This window comes from Bombina bombina, chromosome 6, assembly GCF_027579735.1.
Source record: "Bombina bombina isolate aBomBom1 chromosome 6, aBomBom1.pri, whole genome shotgun sequence".
In the NCBI taxonomy this organism is placed as follows: domain Eukaryota; kingdom Metazoa; phylum Chordata; class Amphibia; order Anura; family Bombinatoridae; genus Bombina; species Bombina bombina.
Window position 1 is genome coordinate 728,333,785 of NC_069504.1, and position 23,603 is coordinate 728,357,387.

The following is a 23,603-nucleotide window of genomic DNA, read 5'->3' on the forward strand; positions in this document are numbered from 1 at the left end:
CATTTGAATGCATCACTTCCTTGTTACTTTAAACATTTGACATGTAATCAGAAATCTGCCCAAAGAGAGAAGGAAAACAGAGAGGAACAATCCAAGAGTAAAACATTTTTAATTTGAGGATTTTACATGAAATAATAGACAATAAGAGAGGACCTCTTGAAATGTGAGGGACAAAACGTTCGCAGGCTGATCCCAGCGAGATCTACATCTTTACCAGCATGTCTGCCATGAAGCACATTAATAATAAGTGTGGGTGTGACTAAGCTCAGTGTACCCCACTACTGACAGTGTGTCTTCAAATCTAGTAAGCTGCTTTAAACCAGTGTTTCTCAACCATGATCCTCAATTACCCCCAACAGGCCAGGTTTTCATTATTGCTAAACTACAGCACAGGTGAAATAATCAGCTGCCGTGTGAGAGCAGGTTAGTAACCATGGTTATTGATCAGCTGATTATTTCACCTGTGCTCTAGTTCAGTTATAATGAAAACCTGGCCTGTTGGGGATACTTGAGGACCACGGTTGAGAAACACAGCTTTAACTATTTAAAGGCACATAAAGACAAAATTAAACTTTCACCATTCGCATGTGCATGCAATTTTAAGAGACATTTATTTTATTTCTATTATCAAATATATTTTATCTTTGTAGCCTTTGTTGAAGAGCATACTTAGGTAGGCTCAGGAGCAGAAATGCACCTCTGGGAACTATTTGGTGATTGGTGGCTTACCAGATGTGTTCAGTTTGGTCCTAGTAGTGCATTGCTGCTCTGGAGCTGACTTTAACTATTTGCTTAACCCCTTTGCAGAGTATGAGAAGTTAAGGGGACATTAAACTCAAAATTTTGTTCCCCATAACGGACCCGATTACAAGTGGAGCGGTATTTAATGTTCCAGCTTGAGCGTTAACGCTGTTAAAAGTAAGGTTTTTGTGCATGTCGGGTAGCTCCCGTATTACAAGTTGAAAGTAAACTGTTTTCGTTTGTGCTCTAACCCGATGTGCCTAATGATAACGCATTCCCCCATAGAAGTCAATGAAGAAAAAAAGTGGGGAAAAACACCCTACTCGCGCACATACTTGATCTCATATTCCTAAGTGCGATAACCCGACATGAAAATATTATTTCACATTCCAATGTTATTCACATGTTCTATTTATGCATAAATACATATTTCTACATATATCTGATTTTTTTTGTACAATATATATCTATACCTTTATATATATATATATATATATATAAATATATATAAATATATATATATATATATATATATAGGAATATCTTTTTACAAATACTTAGAACATATTCTGCTATGTGCAGAACATTGGAATGTAAAATAGTTACAGTAAATACACAGTATAACACTTTATTAATTATGAATATTGCATAAATATACTTTAATATGTATTAAACCCACATTTTCATGATTAAGATGGAGAATACCATTTTAAACAACTTTCTAATTTACTTCTATTATCTAATTTGCTTCATTCTCTTGATATTCTTTCCTGAAAAGCATATATAGATAGGCTCAGTAGCTTCTGATTGGTGGCTGCACATAGATGCCTCATGTGATTGGCTCACCCATGTGTATTGCTATTTTTTTAACGAAATATATCTAAAGAATGAAGCAAATTAGATAATAGAAGTAAATAGGAATGTTTAAAATTTTATTTTTTTTATCTGAATCATGAAAGAAAATTTTTGGGTTTAATGTCCCTTTAACTGCAAAGGGCTCCAATGCATATATATGTGTGTACATATGTGTATGTATGTGTTTATATGCCTATATATGTCTGTAAATACCTATCTACACATATAAATACACATGTACACACACATATATATATATATATATATATATATATATATATCATTTTTTATTAGATGGCGTTATTTTGTGTGTAACTGTAGTTTTACATGTATTTTGGATGTGTTTTGTGACACTTTTTTGTTTTGCAAAACAGTTAATCAAAGATCTGAGGAGGCACTTTCCCAACGAGCGTTAACTTCAATTGAGCTCAAGCGATTGCGTTTACTTTCAATTTGTAATAGGTGCGAAAAATCTGACGCGTGCAAAACGCCCACGATAAACCTCCTTTTGCTACCAATGAACTGTTATCGCTCCACTCGTAATCTGGTCCAAAATGTTTAATTATGCACAATGAAGAAGCTTTGTCATGTACTTGCATTATACATTTTGCTTACTTTACCTGTAATTTTACTCGAAAGTGTAGTTTCCACACCTTTCAGAGAGGTTGGAGTGCACTCCAATGAATGCACAATCCTGACCCTCCCACATGTTGCAGAGTGATTGGTTGATATGTGCAGGAAATTGTTTATATCCAACCCTAACTGGCTACAACATACAAAAGTAAGATAAACAACATTCAAGACACTTTATCAAGGAGCATGTCCTGGGCTGCAAATATTGCATATTTTTTCTAGCAAAAGGACAGATTTAAATGCTTTTAAAACATTTTTTTTTGCAGATGTGTTTCAATGTGGTGAATGATGTATGATGAATTCATAAACAAATTACTTTAAAGGGACAGTAAAGTCAAAATTAACCCCTTCCTGCCGGTACTAATTTGTAAAAAAAAAAAAATGAAATCACGTGATCGTGTCACTAACTGTCTTTCTCATATCTCATCTTGGATGTCCTCTCACTACCTTAAGCTAAATCTCTCCAAAACTGAACTCCTTATTTTTCCCCCTTCTTCCATTGTCTCCACCCCCAAAATTTCTATAACTGTTGATAATTCCATCATTACCCCTACCCCGCACGCCCGATATCTTGGGGTCACAATTGACTCAGACCTTTCCTTCACTCCTCACATTCAGTCCTTGGCTAAAGCCTGCCGCTTCCACCTTTAAAAACATTGCTAAAATTCTCCAGGCCGCCCCGATACAGCTACCATTATCCTACCTGAACCAAGTACAATCCCTGATAAACTCTTTCATATGGGGAAACATAAAACCTCGTATTAGTAAAAGAGTTTTAACAAAGCCATGGGGGGGGGGGGGGTCTGGGGGTCCCTCTAATCTCTCAATATTACAAAGCTGTTGTACTACAGAGAGTTCTGGAGTGGCACGGGAACACATCCGCTAAAGCGTGGTCTTCTATAGATTCATTTCTGTTGGAATCCCCAGTAATCGGCCCGTTGTGTTGGGTCAGTAGCGCACGAAGGCCCACCCTGGCTAAGACCTCCCCACTATATACCCACATTTTTCACACCTGGGACACAGTTAGGCTTAAAACCAGAGGAATCACTACGTTTGTTTCTCCCATGACACCTGTCCCAATAAATGCAGAGTTTCACAGAGGAATTATCCCACATGAGCCGAGCCCTCTGGACACAGGCCCAACAATTCCATTTACATGTCTGACAGAGGGGGGGACATTAAAACCGAGAACACAACTCACAGATGTGGCTGGAGGAGTTTTCTCCCAATGGCTAAAATACGCCTAGTTAACGCATCTCTTAGGCTCCTCACCTCATAGACAGAATCTGCTACGGAGCTTGACAAAATTTGAGCGTCTATGCTACGACAGAATGATACCAAGAGGATCCTTATCCATTACAAAACAAATATTAGACGATACACTCACACTACCTCCATCTTCATACGACTCTCACTGGCAATCTGACTTAGAAATACCCATACCTAGAGAACAATGGGATAACATATGTTTCCACTCCTCTAAATCTTCCTCTTCCCCCAGGATCTTGGAGTTGAATCACAAAATCTTGTTTCTGTGGTATCTTACCCCAGACAGGCTCAAACGCATATACCCTAACTCTAATGTATCCTGCTGGAGGGGCTGTGGGTCCCCTGGTACAATGGCCCATATATGGTGGCGTTGTCCAAAACTACTCCCATTTTGGGAAATAATTATCAACCGTCTGAGATCAGTAATGGGAGAACGGTTTGAATTACCCCCAATTACGGCCCTATTAAACCATAAACCAAATAAGATATGTAAAATTAAATGGAAGCTCCTGCAATATAGCTTGAATGGTGCTAGATTACTCATTGCTCGTAATTGGAAATCTACCCGTATCCCAACCTTGCAGGAATGGCTGCAAACCACATCAGACCTGCTTGACGTGGAAGAATTTTCATATTTCAGAAATGGCAGTCTCCCCTTATACCACAACATACAGTTCTACTGGCAAACACTTGTAAACTCACCTGTAGGTTAATTTGGTACCCAGGCAATAGCGCCATTGGTCCCAGCCGGAGCAGACTGTCCGTCTGTCCTCCCCCCATGGCATGGAACGTCCTAACGGCGTTAAGGGGTTAAACTTTAATTGTTTAGATAGAACAGGCAAGTTTCCATTTTACTTCTATTATCAAATTATCTTGGTTTCCAATGTTGAACAGTAAATCTAGGTAGGCCCACGAATGTTGGCTGCTTGTAACTATGTATAACACTACTACAAACAATGTTGCAAAACACTGTTGCGATAGAGAACTAAAGACACGTGCACAGTTCTGAGCCCCTATGAGCCTACCGAGATTTACTCTTCAGCAAAGGATACCAAGAGAATGAGGCAAATTTAAAGGGACAGTCAAGTCCAAAAAAAACTTTCATGATTCAAATAGGGCATGTAATTTTAAACAACTTTCCAATTTACTTTTATCACCAATTTTGCTTTGTTCTCCTGGTATTCTTAGTTGAAAGCTAAACCTAGGAGGTTCATATGCTAATTTCTTAGACCTTGAAGGCCGCCTCTAATCTGAATGCGGTTTTCACCACTAGAGGGCATTAGTTCATGTGTTTCATATAGATAACCTGGATATTATGCACGTGAATTTACCGTGGAGTCAGCTCTGATTGGCTAAAATACAAGTCTGTCAAAAGAACTTAAATAAGGGGGGCAGTCTGCTGAGGCTTAGATGCAAGGTAATCACAGAGGTAAAACGTGTATAATTTTAACTGTGTTGGTTATGCAAAACTGGGGAATTGGTAATTAAGGGATTATCTATCTTTTTAAAATAACAAAAATTCTGGTGTTGACTGTCCCTATAATACAGGTACAAGTCCCCAAATCTGAAATTCCAAAATCCAAACTTATTCTGAAATCTAAACTTTTTAATTAATATATATTTTTTTTTTATCAAACAATACTATGTTACCCTGCCTGTAAGTAGCAAACTTTTCTGCCTGTAACTTTGTTTTTATTGCTAACCCTTGGTCTATATTTATTTAAAACAACAAATATTACCTTTCTGATTACGGTACTGTACAATCTGTCTGAGAGTGCTGTGTAGACAAAAGTATTACAAATAAACTACCTTTAGATTACATTATGATATGTAAATATTGCTTAAATGACATAAGATATTGTTGTTTACACTTAGTCCCATCCCCTCTCCAAACTGTCCCATTTTACTGTTGCAAAAATATTCCAAAACTATTATGAAATCCAAACCTTTTCTTGTCCCAAGCAGTTTGGATAAAGGGCTTTCTACCTGTAGTACTGAAGTTGTTTAAAATGACATGCTGTATCTGAATCATGAAAGTGTAAGACCTTATGTTTCCTTTAAAGGTAAAATACTTTGAGATTTTTACATAAAATATTTAGTTATACATAGTGAAACAACTTTGCAATATATTTTCATTATTTATTTTCACCCCTTTTCATATCATATAGCTTTTAAAATTGTGCAATTTCTAATTCTCAGACCTTGAAATACACACGCTGATGTTCCAAGGCTTACCATGCTACATATCTAACCCTAATTGGATTTATTAAAAAGCAACTACAAAACAATGCACAATATACAGGTAGCCCTCTGTTTACGCTGGGGTTAGGTTCCAGAAGGAATGGTTGTAAATCGAAACCGTTGTAAATTGAAACCCAGTTTATAATGTAAGTCAATGGGAAGTGAGGGAGATAGGTTCCCGGCCCCTCTCAAAATTCTCATAAGTAACACCTAATACATTATTTTTAAAGCTTTGACTTGAAGACTTTAAATGCTAAACAGCATTATAAACCTAATAAAATAATCACACAACACAGACTTCACTTGCATTTTTCTGCAAACAGTTCTTTCTATGCATTCCAATCTGGACTGATTTATAGACAGGAAGATCTTGTTCCTTTGAAATCTGCTCGATAGCTCAGGTCTGTTTAAACTGATTAATTTCAGCTTGCTTGGCTTTGCTGTAACACAAGCGGACAGCTCCACCTACTGGCTATTTTAATAAATGCACTGCTTCTCAATGCTTTTCAATAGCAATCACATGACTGGAAAAAAAGGTTATTCTGAAACGGTGTAAATTGAACCGTTGTATAACGAGGGCCACCTGTACTAACTTTATGACTGTGGCTAACCTTGGTGACTGTGGACTATAACCCAGATCAGCTCCAACAAATAAAGCAAAAAGTGTGTGGAGTTTGGCTATGAAAAATAATTGCAGTAAAAAGGATGTCAATTTGTTTTAAAAACATTAAATGGACTCGGAGGAGATATTATTCTATAGCAACACATCAGAAATGTCTTGTAATTACAAGGTGTTCATTTCCCCTTAAAGGGACAGTCTACACCAGAATTGTTATTGTTTTAAAAGATAGATATTCCCTAGTTTTGCATAACCAACACAGTTATATTTATATATTTTTTACCTCTGTGATTATCTTGTATCTAAGCCTCTGCAGACTGCCCCTTTATTTCAGTTCTTTTGACAGACTTGCAGTTTAGCCAATCAGTGATGGCTCCCAGGTAACTTCACGTGCACAAGCACAGTGTTATCTATATGAAAAACATGAACTAACACCCTCTAGTGGTGAAAAACCTGTTAAAATGCATTCTTTAGAGATCTTGCTTTGCAATGGTGCAGATGAGATTGCAGTAATAGATAAACAGATTGCATGAATGTGACAGTGGCATTGTATATACAGGCGTTTTCTGTAACTCAGGTGGGTTTGGGACTTTTAGCTATTGACCTATTTCTAATTTTCCTCTCACCCAGAGAGTTCTTGCTGTACAAGGTTTAACTCACTCCCTGGATCTGTGATGTCCTCCTCGCGTCAGATCCGTGTGTTCCCCTCACCGGCAGAGCTTGCACTCTCTCTGGCTCAGCTTCTGGTGAATGAATCTCAGGGCTTAGATAGTTTCAGCCTGGGTTTATCTGGAGGGAGCCTGGTGCAGCTGCTTAGCCGTGAACTGCCAAAGACTTCTGGACTTAACACCAAGGGATGGAAAATAGGGTTTTGTGATGAGAGACTGGTGCCATTTACTGATCCTGAAAGCACATACGGAGAATACCAGGTACGTGTTTTATATAACTGTTAATATCCAGTAACTGAACTCACAAAATTATGCCATGCGGATCAATTGCTATATTGTTCAACTACAACAAAACATAATAAGCATATACAGGTACAAATTCCCAAATCTGGAATTACAAAATCCAGAATTATTCTGAAATCCAGCCTTTTTCATTCATAATTTAAAAAAATAAAATGATTAAAAAAATTACAATGTTTCTCTTCAGGAAGTCACAATCTTTTCTTCTTGTGTCTTTAGTTTGGGTTTTGTGTTCTAAAATGATAGTCTATATTTATTTAAAACTACTGCTATTACTTATATAGTATCTTTAACCCTTTGAGTGCTAATGACGGCTCTGAGCCATCACAGAGTTTCTCACTCTGGTGCTAATGACGGCTCAGAGCCGTCATGAGCACTCTCCTCCCTTGGGGGAGATCTGGGGGCTCCTTATTGCTCCTACCCCGGCAATCGTGCCTGTAGAGTGACAGGTATCGCCGGGGGTTCAAGTGACGCGTGGTGACGTCACGCGCAATTACGTGATGACGTCACAGCGCAGTTTTATTTATACTTAACAATGTTAAGTATAGGAGGAGGGGGCATGCTGCTTAGAAGCCTGTATCTCAGGCATCTAAGCAGCTACAGACCCCCAAGACCCATTGTTGGAAAGGTAATCGCTTAACCTTTCCAATAGTGTACGTCTTGGGGGTCTGTAAAAAAAAAAAAAAGTTAAAATGTTTTCAAAAATTTCAAAAATAAAATAAAATATTAGCACCCAGGTGGGAAATGGGTTAGCAGCCAAAGGGTTAAGATGGTACTATGTTAAAGGACCAGTCAACACTCTAGGATTTCAGCATAAATGCCTGCATAATGTAAAAATAATAATGTAGAGCTGTATCTCATTGAGAACAAGTATTGTCATTTTTTTTTCTTTCCCCATCCTCCTGGGTCACGTGAGTGATGTTGCCTAATGGAAACTGCATATACTTATATGCAGTTTTCCTCCTCTGCGCATACCAAATTAGAATCCGTGATGTTGCGCATGATGTCACCGGCAAACGAGATTGAGCTTCATTGTTGGAGCAGTGCACATAAAAGCAGCGTGCACTGTCCATATAGGCAGAAAAGCGCCTGCGAGCTCGACACAGCTACCTCATGGTAAACCTGCATCTTATGAAAGTTATGCGGGCAGCACTAGGGCCGTTGCCATAGCAAAATGATTGTTTATTTTAGTTCAAACATTCGCCTAGATTTAGAGTTTGGCGTTAGCCGTCAAAAGCAGTGTTAAGGGGTCCTAACGCTGCTTTTTACTGCCCGCTGGTATTTAGAGTCAGGCAGGAAAGGGTCTACTGCTCACTTCCCTACCGTGATTCCAGGCTACCGCAGATCCCCTTACGCCAATTGCGTATCCTGTCTTTTCAATGGGATCTGCCTAACGCTGGTATTTGGAGTCTTGGGAGAAGTGAGCGGTAGACCCTCTACCGACAAGACTCCTACCGCCAAAAAAAGTCAGTAGTTAAGAGCTTTATGGGCTAACGCCGGAATATAAAGCTCTTAACTACTGTGCTATAAAGTACACTAACACCCATAAACTACCTATGAACCCCTAAACCGAGGCCCCCCCCCACAATAAAACATTTTTTTTACCCCTAATCTGCCGACCGGACATCGCCGCCACCTATATTATCCCTATGAATCCCTAATCTGCTGCCCCTAACATTGCCGACCCCTATATTATATTTATTAACCCCTAATCTGCCCACCCCCAACGTCGCCGCCACCTAACTTCAAGTATTAACCCCTAATCTGCCGACCGGACCTCGCCGCTACTATAATAAATGTATTAACCCCTAAAGCTAACACCCCCCTAAGTTAAATATAATTTTAATCTAACGAAATAAATTAACTCTTATTAACTAAAGTCTTCCTATTTAAAACTAAATACTTACCTGTAAAATAAACCCTAATATAGCTACAATATAACTAATAATTATATTGTAGCTATTTTAGGATTTATATTTATTTTACAGGCAACTTTGTATTTATTTTAACTAGGTACCATAGCTATTAAATAATTAATAACTATTTAATAGCTACCTAGTTAAAATAATTACAAAATTACCTGTAAAATAAATCCTAACCTAAGTTACAATTATACCTAACACTACACTAGCAATAAATTAATTAAATAAATTAGCTACCAATACCTACAATTAAATAAACTAAATTACAAAAAAAACAAACACTAAATTACAGAAAATAAAAAAAGATTACAAGAATTTTAAACTAATTACACCTAATCTAAGCCCCCTAAGAAAATAAAAAAAAAAACCAAAATAATAAAAGTCCCTACCCTATTCTACATTACAAAGTAATCCGCTCTTTTACCAGCACTTAAAAGGGCTTTTTGCGGGGCATGCCCCAAAGTAATTGGCTGTTTTGCCTGTAAAAAAAAATACAACCCCCCCCCCAACATTAAAACCCACCACCCACATACCCCTACTCTAACCCACCCAAACCCCCCTTAAATAAACCTAACACTACCCCCCTGAAGATCTCCCTACCTTGAGTCGTCTTCACCCAGCCGGGCCGAAGTCTTCATCCGATGGGGCAGAAGAAGTCTTCATCCTATCCGGGCAGAAGAGGACATCCGGACCGGCAGACATCTTCATCCAAGCGGCATCTTCTATCTTCATCCATCCGGAGCGGAGCCATCTTCTTACCAGCCGACGCGGATCCATCCTCTTCAACCAATGCCTACTCGCCGAATGAAGGTTCCTTTAAATGACGTCATCCAAGATGGCGTCCCTCGAATTCCTATTGGCTGATAGGATTCTATCAGCCAATCGGAATTAAGGTAGGAAAAATCTGATTGGCTGATCCAATCAGATTGAGCTCGCATTCTATTGGCTGTTCCCATCAGCCAATAGAATGCGAGCTCAATCTGATTGGATCAGCCAATCGGATTGAACTTGAATCTGATTGAATCAGCCAATCAGATTTTTCCTACCTTGATTCCGATTGTCTGATAGAATCCTATCAGCCAATCGGAATTCGAGGGACGCCATCTTGGATGACGTAATTTAAAGGAACCTTCATTCGGCGAGTAGGCGTCGGTTGAAGAGGATGGATCCGCATCGGCTGGGAAGAAGATGGCTCCGCTCCGCTCCAGATGGATGAAGATAGAAGATGCCGCTTGGATGAAGATGTCTACCGGTCCGGATGTCCTCTTCTGCCCGGATAGGATGAAGACTTCTGCCGTTCTGGATGTCCTCTTCTGCCCCATCGGATGAAGACTTTGGCCCGGCTGGGTGAAGACGACTCAAGGTAGGGAGATCTTCAGGGGGGTAGTGTTAGGTTTATTTAAGGGGGGTTTGGGTGGGTTAGAATAGGGGTATGTGGGTGGTGGGTTTTAATGTTGGGGGGGTTGTATTTTTTTTTACAGGCAAAAGAGCTGATTACTTTGGGGCATGCCCCGCAAAAAGCCCTTTTAAGGGCTGGTAAAAGAGCTGATTACTTTGTAATGTAGAATAGGGTAGGGACTTTTATTATTTTTTTATTTTCTTAGGGGGCTTAGATTAGGTGTAATTAGTTTAAAATTCTTGTAATCTTTTTTTATTTTCTGTAATTTAGTGTTTGTTTTTTTTGTAGTTTAGTTTATTTAATTGTATTTAATTGTAGGTATTGTTAGCTAATTTATTTAATTAATTTAATGATAGTGTAGTGTTAGGTTTAATTGTAACTTAGGTTAGGATTTATTTTACAGGTAATTTTGTCATTATTTTTACTAGGTAGCTATTAAATAGCTATTGTACCTAGTTAAAATAAATACAAAGTTGCCTGAAAAATAAATATAAATCCTAAAATAGCTACAATATAATTATTAGTTATATTGTAGCTATATTAGGGTTTATTTTACAGGTAAGTATTTAGTTTTAAATAGGAAGACTTTAGTTAATAAGAGTTAATTTATTTCGTTAGATTAAAATTATATTTAAATTAGGGGGGTGTTAGGGTTAGACTTAGCTTTAGGGGTTAATACATTTATTATTGTAGCGGCGAGGTCCGGTCGGCAGATTAGGGGTTAATACTTGAAGTTAGGTGGCGGCGACGTTAAGGGGGGGAGATTAGGGGTTAATAAATATTATGTAGGTGTCGGCGATGTTGGGGGCAGCAGATTAGGGATTCATAGGGATAATGTAGGTGGCGGCGGTGTCCGGAGCGGCAGATTAGGGGTTTAATTGTACAATGCAGGTGTCAGCGATAGCGGGGGCGGCAGATTCTGGGTTAATGAGTGTAAGGTTAGGGGTATTTAGACTCGGGGTTCATGTTAGTGTGTTAGGTGCAGACTTAGAAAGTGTTTCCCCATAGGAAACAATGGGGCTGCGTTAGGAGCTGAACGCTGCTTTTTTGCAGGTGTTAGGTTTTTTTTCATCCCAAACTGCCCCATTGTTTCCTATGGGGGAATCGTGCACAAGCACGTTTTGCCAGGTTACCGCTACCGTAAGCAACGCTGGTATTGAGGGTTGAAGTGGAGCTAAGTTAGGCTCAATGCTGCCTTTTTGGAGCCTAACGCAGCCACTCAGACAACTCTAAATACCAGCGTTGTTTGGAAGCAGTGGTAGGAAAAAAGCTGCGTTAGCTACGCGGGTCTTTACCGACAAAACTCTAAATCTAGGCCATTAATAGGAGTACCTCTCCCACCACACACAAAGCCTTATACCCCCTTCAGTGCTTAAGGGTAGCATTACACTGATAGCATTTTCAAATACTATTACAGCTTATGCTTATAAATGAGAGATGCAAGGGACATGAAAGGGAACAGCTCCATCTTTACTGTCCATATAGCAAAGCTGTTCCCTTTTCAACTGTGCAAGGTGGTGTGCTCAAACACATTCGGGGGTCACGTGAGTGTGAGGGGGGGTCCTATGAGCGTGCGCACACGTGCACATTGAAAGTACAAATGCAAATTAGTGCTCCAATGATTGGCTGAAAACTATTGTAAGTAACTATGAGGGAAATCCCCCTCTGGCCAGGGGCGGTCATGCTGTGGCGCCAAAATAGAACAAGCTGTAGTATTAAAGTAAGTTTTATTAAACTGTTTTAATTTATGTATAAATTATGCTAATGTAATGCTCGTGGGATATTTCTCTATCAGACCAAACTTGACCAGTAGTCTTCTTATCCCGGCGTCAAGTGGAAGGATAGGAAATATCCCAGAAGAGAGTGAGTTTATGAAATGAGGTAAGCAGTACTCACGGCAGACAGGACAGTCCTTCACGTCATCAAGATGAAATCAGAGAATGATCAAGACAGGCAGGGCCCAGCAACAGGAAGACAATCCAGCAGTTTAGCAGTTCAGGGGTAAACCAAATAGAATGGTCAGACAGGCAGAGTTCAGCAATTATATGGCAATCCAGCAGTATAACAGTTCAGGGGTAAACCAAATAGAATCGTCAGACAGACAGAGTTCAGTAATGGTATGGCAATCCAGCAGAACAAGGGTTAAGCAAGCAGAGTGGTCAGACAGGCAGAGTTCAGTAACGATATAGCAATCCAACAATACCAGTAATACAGCACATAGGAGCACACACAGTAACACCTATACTTGGGCACAGGTGAGAGCAACTTGAGGTACTTACATAGGGCAGGATTCGCACCACAGGAAAGGCGTGCAGTGATGACGTCATCGCTAGCGCCTGAAGCTACCTCAGCGTCCATGGCAACGGATAGATCGGCGGCGGCTTCAGGAGCAGTGCAGCGGCGTGACAGCTAGAGAGTGATTTTTCTTATCTTGACTATGCCATAGTACTATTTTTTTTTTTTCTTTTGATTTCTATATGCATTGAGTGGTCCTTATATATTTAAAATGATATAAAACTGCCTTTAGGTTACATGTATAAGCTGTATTATGATGTGTAAATATTGTATACATTACATAAGATATTGCTGTTTACACTTGGTCCCATCCTGTATCCAAACTGTCCCATTTTAAAGATGCAAATATTCTAAAATCCAAACCTTTTCCGGTCCCAAGCAGTGTGGATAAACGGTTTTGTACCTGTATTGGAAAAGAAAAGCTAAACAATAATTTACCAAGGTAAATTAATAATTTTGGTTCTCTACATGGCTTGAAAAGTAATATTTAAAGTAATATTTAAAGTCATATAAGTAATATTAGATCATTAGATCATAATATTAAATAATCTAGTCATTAGATCAAACCTGTTTGAGAGGCAACTGCAACGAAAACCTTGCAAAGTCTAACTGTTGAAGTTGTTTAAATTACTTAAAAGACCATTAAACTTAATATTTTTATAACATATAAAGGGCTAGATTACAAATGGAGCTCTAAATTATTGGTTCCCGCAAATATTCAAATTTGGCCGTTTGAGGGAGCACAATAATTAATCAGCTCACGGTAGCAATTAGCGCTCCAAAAATTAACCAGAGATCCAATCTCTTGTTAATTTTCAAAAAGTGCCCAAAATGCCCTCAAAATATAGAGCATTGTAGTTTTTTATTAAAAAAAAAATTAGCATAAAAAAAATAAAAATGCACTAGGCAGTTTTGGGGCTTTAAAGTTGGTGGGTCTGGGGTGCCTTTACATTGCGGTTTATGAGACCTGTGTGTTCCCATAGACCGCAATGTAAATATATATGTATATCATTATATACATATATATTTATGTATTAATATGTGTATATACTCATATTAAGCCATAAATATATATGTATATATTCATATACATATATATATATATATATATATATATATATATATATATTAAAAATTGCTGCACTACTTACCTCCGCTGCGCAAGGTTTTGATGCTGTCTCTGATGGCATCAGAACGAGGCTTCCATAGGAACCTATGGAAACACGCTCTCGTGAGCGCAATGCTTGCTAGCAATGCGAATGTGAGCTTGCGTTCGCATTGCGATTACCTTGTAATACCATCGCACATTATCGTGCGCTGGTATTACAAAGTGGAGCTCTAATATCGTTTGCATGCAAGCGATATTTAGCACTCCACTTGTAATCTGGTCCAAAATGTTTAATTATTGAAAGCTTTACATTTTGAAATATTTGCATCTTACAAATGGGACAGTTTGGAGAGGGGGTGAAACCAAGTGTAAAAAAAAAAAAATCTTATGTCATTCAGGCAATATTTAGATGTCATAATACATTGTGTATATGCAACCTAAAGGTAGTTTTATATAATTTGTAATACTTTTCTATACATGGTACTCTCATAAAGATAGTATAACACTTTTATCAGAAAGGTGATATTTTTTGTTTTAAATAAATATAGACTATTGTTTTGAATTTAAGAACACGAAAAACAAACCAAAGACACAGGCAGTATACAATTGTCACAGACGGGGAAAATAATATTTGTGATAATTTTTTGTTTTTTAAAAATATTAATTAAAAAGTTAGGATTTCAGAATATATATATATATATATATATATATATATATATATATATATATATATATATATATATATATATATATATATATATATATATATATATATATATACACACACACAGTCATGGTCAAAAAATATTGGCACCTCTGCATTTCTGTCAGATAATACACCACTTCGCTCAGAAAATTGTTGTGCAGAAAAAAAAAACAAATCTGACACATTCCGCGCAAAACTCCAAAAAGGAACTGGACAAAATTATTGGGACCTTCTCAAAGTTGTAAGAAATTATTGCATTCCAAGTTTGTGATGCTCCTGTAATTTTTAATTAAACTCACCTGTATCAATTAACAGGTGCTGACAATATAGAAATCACACCTGCAACCAGTTAAAATGGTGAAAAATGTACTCAACCTTTCTGTTGTGTGTCTCTGTGTGCCACACTGAGCATGGAGTAGAGAAAGAGCAGCAAAGAATTGTCTGAGGATCTGAGAACAAAAATTTTGGAAAAGCATGGACAATCTCAAGGTTACAAGTCCATCTCCAGAGATCTTAATGTTCCTGTGTCCACTGTGCGCAACATTGTCAAGGCCCATGGCACTGTAGCTAATCTCCCTGGATGTTGACAAAAGAGAAAAATTGATCAAAGATTGCAACGAAAGATTGTTCGAATGGTGGATAAAGAACCTCAATCAACTTCCAGACAAAGTCAAGCTGGTCTTCAGGCAAAGGGTTTAAATGTGTCGGCTTGCACTATAGGTCGCCATCTGAATGAAAAGGGGCGCTATGGTAGGAGACAATACAAGAGGACCTCACTGCTGACAAAGAAACATAAAAAAGCCAGATTTTAGTTTTCCAAAACTTACCTAAGGAAGCCAAAATCCTTTTGGTAGAATGTGCTGTGTACAGATGAAACAAAATTACAGCTTTTTGGTGAAGCCCATCATTCTACTGTTTTCAGAAAAAGAAATGAGTCTTTTAAAGAAAAGAATACAGTTCCTACAGTCAAACATGGTGGAGGTTCACTGATGTTTTGGGGTTGCTTTGCTGCTCCAGGCACTGAATGTCTTTACTGTGTGCATGGCATTATGAAATCTGAAGACTACCAAAGAATTCTGTGGTGCAATGTAGGGCCCAGTGTCAGAAAGTTGGGTCTCCGTCAGAAGTCATGGGTCTTACAGCAAGACAAGGACCCAGAAATGGATTAAGACAAAGTGCTGGAGAGTACTGAACTGGCCAGCAATGAGTCCAGATCTAAAACCCATAGAGCACCTGTGGAGAGATCTCAAAACAGCAGTTGGGGGAAAAGGAACCCTTCCAATCTGAGAGACCTGGAGAATTTGGCGAAAGAAGAGTGGTCCAAAATTCCAGTAGAGAGGTGTAGAAAACTCATTGATGTTTACAGGAATTGATTGATTTCAGTTATTTTTTCCAAGAGGTGTGCTACCAAATATTAAATTGAGGGTGCCAATAATTTTGTTCAGTCCATTTTTGGAGTTTTGCGTGGAATGTGTCAGATTTGGCTTTTTTCTCTCCACTTTTTTGTGTCATACCAATGCAAACAAAAGAAATAAACTTGAGAATGCCTAAACATTTGTAATTGCAACAATTTTCTGGGCGAAGTGGGGCATTATCTGACAGAAATGCAGGGTGCCAATATTTTTGGCCATGGCTGTATAGATATAGATCGATTGGTAGATAGATATAGATATTTCATATGTAGATAGATATTAAATGGAGATTAGAAAGGATTATATGTTTAAATATGTGTTTAATAAATTATTATTATTATTATTATTATGAAAGCTGAATCGGTGCTAAACCACTTTAAAGGAAAAGAAGAGGGCAGCTTTTAACTGCACATGTGCAAACGGGGTTCATGCTATAAATGTTTATTAGTTTATGATTCGCTAGCAAGAGTCCTTTTGTTCTGGGGGACAGGGACATCAATGAGAATTAAAAACAGAAAACAATATATTCATCTGACAAGATAATGCTGCATTATTCATTGCACAGGTCTTATTAGATATGAATGTACGTTACCATGCAGCTTACAATTTGTGTTTAATGTCCTTTTACAAGAACATGAAGCTCATTTTTTTTTATTCATGATACAGATAGAGCATATTATTTTAAACAACTTTCCAGTTTACTTCTACTATAAAATATGTTTAATTATCTTGTTAGCCTTCGTTGGATGAGCAGCAATGCCCTACCGTTACTTAGCTGTACACATCGGGTGATTCAATGACAAGAGCCAATCAGTGGCTAACTCCCAATAGTGCATTTCTGTTCCTTAGTCTACTTTAGATATGCTTTTTAAAGAGATATGAAACCCAAATGGCATGAAATGGTGGCATGAAATATACTTATATGTCAAGGGATATTCAGGGATTCTTGACAGATATCAGTGTTAAAATGTAACATGCAAATTTTGAAGAAAAAAAATGGTTTGCAAATAGCAAAGTGCTACTTGTACTTATTGCCCTATAACTTGCAAAAAAAGCAAAGATCATGTAAACATTGGGTATTTCTAAACTCAGGGCAAAATTTAGAAACTATTTAGCATGGGTGTTTTTTGGTGGTTGTAGATTTGTAACAGATTTTGACGGTCACATTTTTTAAAAAGTGTGTGTTTTTTTCATTTTTTTTCATCATTTTATATATTTTTTTATAGTAAATTATGAGATATGATGAAAATAATGGTATCTTTAGAGAATCCATTTAATGGCGAGAAAATGGTGTGGGTACAGTAAATGAGTAAGAAGAAAGTTACAGCTAAACACAAACACCGCAGAAATGTAAAAATAGCCCTGGTCCCTAACGGTAAGAAAATTGAAAAATGGTCTGGTCACTAAGGGGTTAAAGTATGTAATTTTTCTGTTAAGAGACAGTGAACACCTTTTAATATTACAACCTAGTTCTGCAGTTCTCCAATAGAGTAACATCACCAGTATAGTCTGAATGTTATTAGAATAGATTAACACTGTGTTTGCTGAAATGTTTTTTTTTAATGCTCAAAATTCCACCAACCAACTTTCTTATTTGGAGGAGCCAATTCAATCTTGTGTCTGGAGACAACAGGGCTTGTCACTGTCATCCTGTTAACAAAATATCTGCATATTAGAGAGATATATGTGGCAGGGTAGGCTTGCAAAACCTGACCTGACATGTGCTTTTTCATTTTTCAGGAATGGGAAATACATGATTTCCTTATTTAAAATACAGGAAAAGGGGCAAAATAATCCATTAAAAGTATATTGCAAGGTTGTTGTTTTTTATGCATAACTGAGCATTTTAAATTACAATCTCAGTGTTTACTCTTCCTTTAAAACTTGTCACTTTTGTTTTTTCTTCTGAAGTAATTTGTATTGTATATTCGCTCCTAGCCTTTTTTTTTTATAGGTGCAGCCATTTTTAAAAGATAATTTGCTATATGGCTTTTCAGTGTTAAAGCTATATTGTACTTTTTTATTTTATTTTTATTTTTTTTTCTAGCTAAAAGAATGTTTTCTTGTCAGGCTTGTGGAAGTTTTTCCTTCTCCACCAGTAGAGTTGAGAAGTTGACCAGTGAATACTTAGGTATGCATTTTTGCAACACACATTTCATGCTGGTTTCAAATATAGTCAGCTTTTATATAACCCTTTTCATGCAAAATATTTTTTTAAATATTCAAAATTAATTGTTGCTCTTTTAATATGTACCATAAAACATTTCTCAGTATGATATAGTTTTACTATAATGTTTGTATATAATCCAGTTCTTGAAGTCTTTTTCTTACAGCTTTCTCTTGTATACATAACTTCTATATGGACAATACTGTAGTATTAACATTTCCATTATAGGTGTGGTTTCAACAGGCAAAAAGTAGAAAACTAAAGGTAAAGTAGCTATTTGTAAACAATTTAATACACATGGATCACTATAAGCACACATCAAAGAGAAGAAACGTTCACAGTACAGTGTTCCTTTAAATGTAAAGCCAGTTTTTAAATGCCCTCTTTAAGATACAGCCTAAAAAATTATGTTAGTGTGATTAATGAGATTCATTATGCCAGGGCTATTAATTGTAGTTAACTCCACCACCAAACTGAGCTAATATTTGTGATCAGAGCTGAAATGTTTCCAATAAACTTGTGATATTTATTGATATACTGGGGGATATTTATCAAGCCGTCAACCGCAAATACTCTGGAATTTCGCAGCGTAATTGTGGCGAGCTTGATTCAACCTAGTTATCAAAGCCTACAGACCGGCAAAAGTTAAAATTTGTGACGTAACATACGATCCGCCGGTCTCAATCCGACACAGATCGATGCTTACGGCATTATAGATGTTCCGAAAACACATTCGGCACTATTTGACACTTTTTAAAAGTTATCAAATAGTTAACCGGTACGCTTGCGGCTATTCCGGCACAGCGTACCTGGTTTTCAATACGCCACCCTGGAGGCCGCGGATGCCATAGGAATCAATGGGAGTCTTAAAGCACCGAAAGCTTATGTTCGATGCTGCCAGATATCCCATTAATTTCTATTGTCGAAAAACAGTAACATTTACACCTAACATAAGCCCTGAGTCTAAACACCCCTAATCTGCCGCCCCAATATCGCTGCCACCTAAATAAAAGGTATTAACCCTATCCCGCCGCTCCCGGACCAAGCCGCAACTAAATAAATTTATTAACCCCTATTCCGCCGCTCCTGGACCCCACTGCAACTAAATAAACATATTGACCCCTAAACCCCTGGCCTCCCACATCACTACCACTAACTATACCTATTAACCCCTAAACCACCAGCCCCCCACATCGCCATAAACTAAATTAAGCTATTAACACCTAAACCTAACAACCCGCTAACTTTACATTAAAATTACAACATCCCTATTTAATAATAAATTAAAACTTACCTGTAGAATTAAATTAAAGTATATTCAAATATTAACCTACCCTATTATACTAAAATTACATTAAACTACCAATTAAATTAACTATATTACATATTAAAAAAAAAAAAAACCCTACTAAAATTATTTATATCTACAATTAAAAATAACTAAATTACAAAAAAAAACACTGTTACAAAAAAACCCCCACAGTATCAAAAATAAAAAAGAATTACACCTAATCTAATAGCCCTATCAAAATAAAAAAGCCCCCCCAAAATAAAAAAAGCCCTAGCCTACAATAAACTACCAATGGCCCTTAAAAGGGCCTTTTGCGGGGCATTGCCCCAAATAAATCAGCTCTTTTTACCTGTTAAAATAAATACAAACACCCCCCCCAACAGTAAAACCCACCACCCAACCAACCCCCCCCCCCCCCAAATAAAAACCCTATCTAAAAAAACCTAAGCTCCCCATTGCCCGGAAAAGGGCATTTGTATGGGCATTGCCCTTAAAAGGGCATTTAGCTCTTTTACGTGCCCAGACCCTACTCTAAAAATAAAACCCACCCAAAAACCCCTTAAATAAACCTAACACTAACCCCCGACGATCCACTTACAGTTTTTGAAGTTCTGCTTGAAGGATCCATCCAGCCGCCAAGAAGTCTTCATCCGGGCGGCCTCTTCCATCTTCATCCATCTAGCACGGAATAGGGGTTAATACTTTTATTTAGTTGCGGTGGGGTCCGGGAGCGGCGGAATAGGGGTTAATAACTTTATTTAGGTTGCGGCGGGGTCCGGGAGCGGTGGGATAGGGGTTAAACATTTTAGTATAGTGGCAGCATTTAGTGACTGGGTATAAATAATTTGGTAAAAAGCCGAATGGCAGCGAGATCGATGACTGTTAGTTAACAGTCCGACGCTCATCGCCCCGTACTTGGTGCGCAGCTTTTTTTTATAAATATGGAGATCGTATTAAGGCGCGGCCGCGATGTTAGGCGAGCGTATTGGTGCCGTCGAATGCAACAAAGTTGACGGCTTGATAGATATCCCCTACTCTTCTAATAAATCCTATAAATAAAGAGTTGTTAAAAATTAAAGGGATGCTGAACCCAATTTTTTTTCTTTCATGATTCAGATAGAGCATGCAATTTTAAGCAACTTTCTGGCAGGGTTTTTTCCCTGCCTTGTTTGCCATGTGCTGCTGGCAGTCATTTTACTCACCTCTCTTGCTGACTCTGGTGCATACTGTGTGATGCTGCTCATTTCCTGCACTTCCTTTTATGACCAGACTGGTGTACTGTACATCATCCGTGTGAGGCAGGATGCAGTCTCAGAATTGTGATGTCATCACTTGTTATTTAAAGGGCCTCTGGTCAGTATGCTTTGCCCTTGCGTTGTCTCAGACCTGTTTGTGAGAGCTCCTGTGTATTACCTGGTTGTCTGACGTCACTCCTGGTTCCTGATCCCTGGCTTGTTCCTGACTCTGCTGTTCTCCTTGTTTCTGATTCCGGCTCGACTGACTACTCGCTTTTGGCTCCTGACTCGGCTCGTCTGACTACCAGCTCTGGTTTTGACTCCTGGCTTGTTATTTGACTTGTGGACTTTTTTATTATTTTTTGCTATTAATAAAGGTGTGATTATTTTTGCACTTCTCTTCTCAGTCTGATTCCTTGCACCCTGACACTTTCTAAATTACTCCTATTCATTTTTCATCATTCTCTTAGTATCTTTATTTGAAAGCTTACGAGCCGGACCATTTTTGATTCAGCACCCTGGGTAGCGCTTGCTGATTGGTGGCTACATTTAGCTTACATTCCTGCTTTTTTTAAATAAAGATACCAAGAGAACAAAGAGACAATGATAATAGGATTAAATTAGAAAGTTGCTTAAAATCACATGCTCTATCTGAATCATGAAAGAAAAAAATTAGATTCAGTATCCCTTTTAAAAATCGAAATATTTCCTATTCTGGTTTCTTGTGGTACTCTTATCAAGTTATCCAAAGTTTCATTGTCACATTCACAAAGTAAATCAAGGGGACATTTCATAATATATAATAATTGGGGGACGACATCTTTTTAGTTGAAGAGAATGCAAGTTGGTTGTGGTCAGTTAAAGGGACACTCAATCAAAATGAAACTTTCATTATTCAGATAGAACAAGCACTTTTAAACAACTTTATAATTTACTTCCATTAACAAAATGTGCACAGTCTTTTTATATTTAAACTTTTTGAGTCACCAGTTCCTAATGAGCATGTGCAAGAATAAGTGTGTATGCATTTGTGAATGGCTGATTGATGTCACATGGTACGTGTATGCATTTGTGATTGGCTGATAGCTGTCACATGGTACAGGGGGAGTGGAAATAGACATAACTTTTAAAATTGTCAGAATAAAAATCTACTACTCATTTGAAGTTCAGACTAAGTGCTATTGAATTGTCTTGTTATCTTGCATTTGTTGATTATGCAAATCTACTGTGTTGACTGGTCCTTTAAGCATTCTGATCAGATGTAAATACACGGTTCCTTCTTCAAAAAGAAAAGGGTCATTTGCATAAAAAAACCCTGTGGACGTTTATAAAGAAGCTCGTCTGTCAGGTTTTGTGTAGTTCAGGTTAAAATATCATCGATATCTCCCCAGTGTCTAGTTGTTTAGAATGTCAGCCCTCATTAAAATAACACAGCAAAACACCACTGATGACCTGAGGAAAATATATCCGTCTTGTTGTATATTTCTTTTATCCCTGGGCTGTTTGCTTGTGTGATCTTTGATCATTGTTTACTATAAAGAGCAAAGACCTATGGCATGTCAACCTCCAAGGCATGAAAGTCACTGTAATCAAATGATTAACTTACCTGAAGTGCAGGGAGCATTTTCTATGATGGATGATTCTTTAGGCCTCTTTCTTTCTTTCTTTCTCCCTCCCTTTTTCGACGTGGAACAAAAACTCAATAAGACGCAAAAACACTTTAAATGAATTGAACAATTGATAAGGCTGTAACTTACAGACCTCTAAACCGTCTGTGACATGCATTCTCATGCTGCCAGCAATAAGTAATCACAACCCAACAAGGACACGTGTCTAAGGTGGGGCAGTAGATTTTGACAGACATTAGAAAGTTGCTTAAAGGGACAGTATAGACTCATTTTCATATAACTGTATGTAATAGACACTACTATAAAGAATAAGATGCACAGATACTGGTATAGAAATCCAGTATAAAAATGTTTAAAAACGTACTTAGAAGCTCTCAGTTTAGCTCCGTTGTAAAGGTAGCTGGAAAGCCCACTGCAAGTGGGAAATAAGACCCTCCCCCTTCTTTTGCATATGAAAAGACCCTTTACACAAACAGGAGCAAGCTGGAGAAGGTAACTGACGGTATTCACATAAAACATTGGGGCTTGGTTAGGAGTCTGAAAATCAGAGCAATGTTATTAAAAAATAAGCAAAACTATACATTTAAAAAAAAATAAAACCTTTATGGGCTATAAATAGATCATCTACAAAACATTTATGCAAAGAAAAAATGAGTGTATAATGTCCCTTAAAAACTGCATGCTTTTTCTGAATCATGAAAGAAAAAAATGGTGTTTTTAAATCCATATAAGCAAATTTTGAAATATGTCCCTTTAAATCAGGGGTGTCAAACTCATTTGCGTTGCGGGCCATTTTCCATACAAGTACAACTCACGTGGGCCGCACACTACCTATATATCTTGTCATTGCTAAACAGTGCAGTGGCATTTGCTATAACTGTATACACTTCAAAAGATTGTGTTCTGTAACTCCTAATTAACTTACTCTGGCTTGAGGAAATGTGCTCTAATGCTTTTAAGAAGGTGACGCACACACACTCTATCGGGTTGCTCTCCCACAGAGTCTGTGCTATTTTTTCTATAGCAGCCCTGTTCCGGGCACACTCACAGTTTAGCATACGCATGTGCATAGTATAACATTTCTTCTGCATTATAAGTGGTGGATCACAGTGCT

General features: G+C 37.7%; 2 protein-coding genes across 2 annotated transcripts in view; one reads left to right on the forward strand and one right to left on the reverse strand.

The window, feature by feature from the left end:
* NXNL1 (nucleoredoxin like 1) overlaps positions 1-22,643 on the reverse strand; it is a 158,161-nt gene extending 135,518 nt beyond the window's left edge. The window contains exon 1 of the mRNA XM_053717934.1: positions 22,468-22,643. Coding sequence (XP_053573909.1) covers positions 22,468-22,485 — 18 coding nt within the window. The 5' untranslated portion in view covers positions 22,486-22,643. The remainder of the gene's footprint in view (positions 1-22,467) is intronic.
* Positions 1-23,603, forward strand: part of PGLS (6-phosphogluconolactonase) — an 89,818-nt gene that overhangs the window by 2,738 nt on the left and 63,477 nt on the right. The window contains exon 2 of the mRNA XM_053717933.1: positions 6,989-7,287. Coding sequence (XP_053573908.1) covers positions 7,033-7,287 — 255 coding nt within the window. The 5' untranslated portion in view covers positions 6,989-7,032. The remainder of the gene's footprint in view (positions 1-6,988; positions 7,288-23,603) is intronic.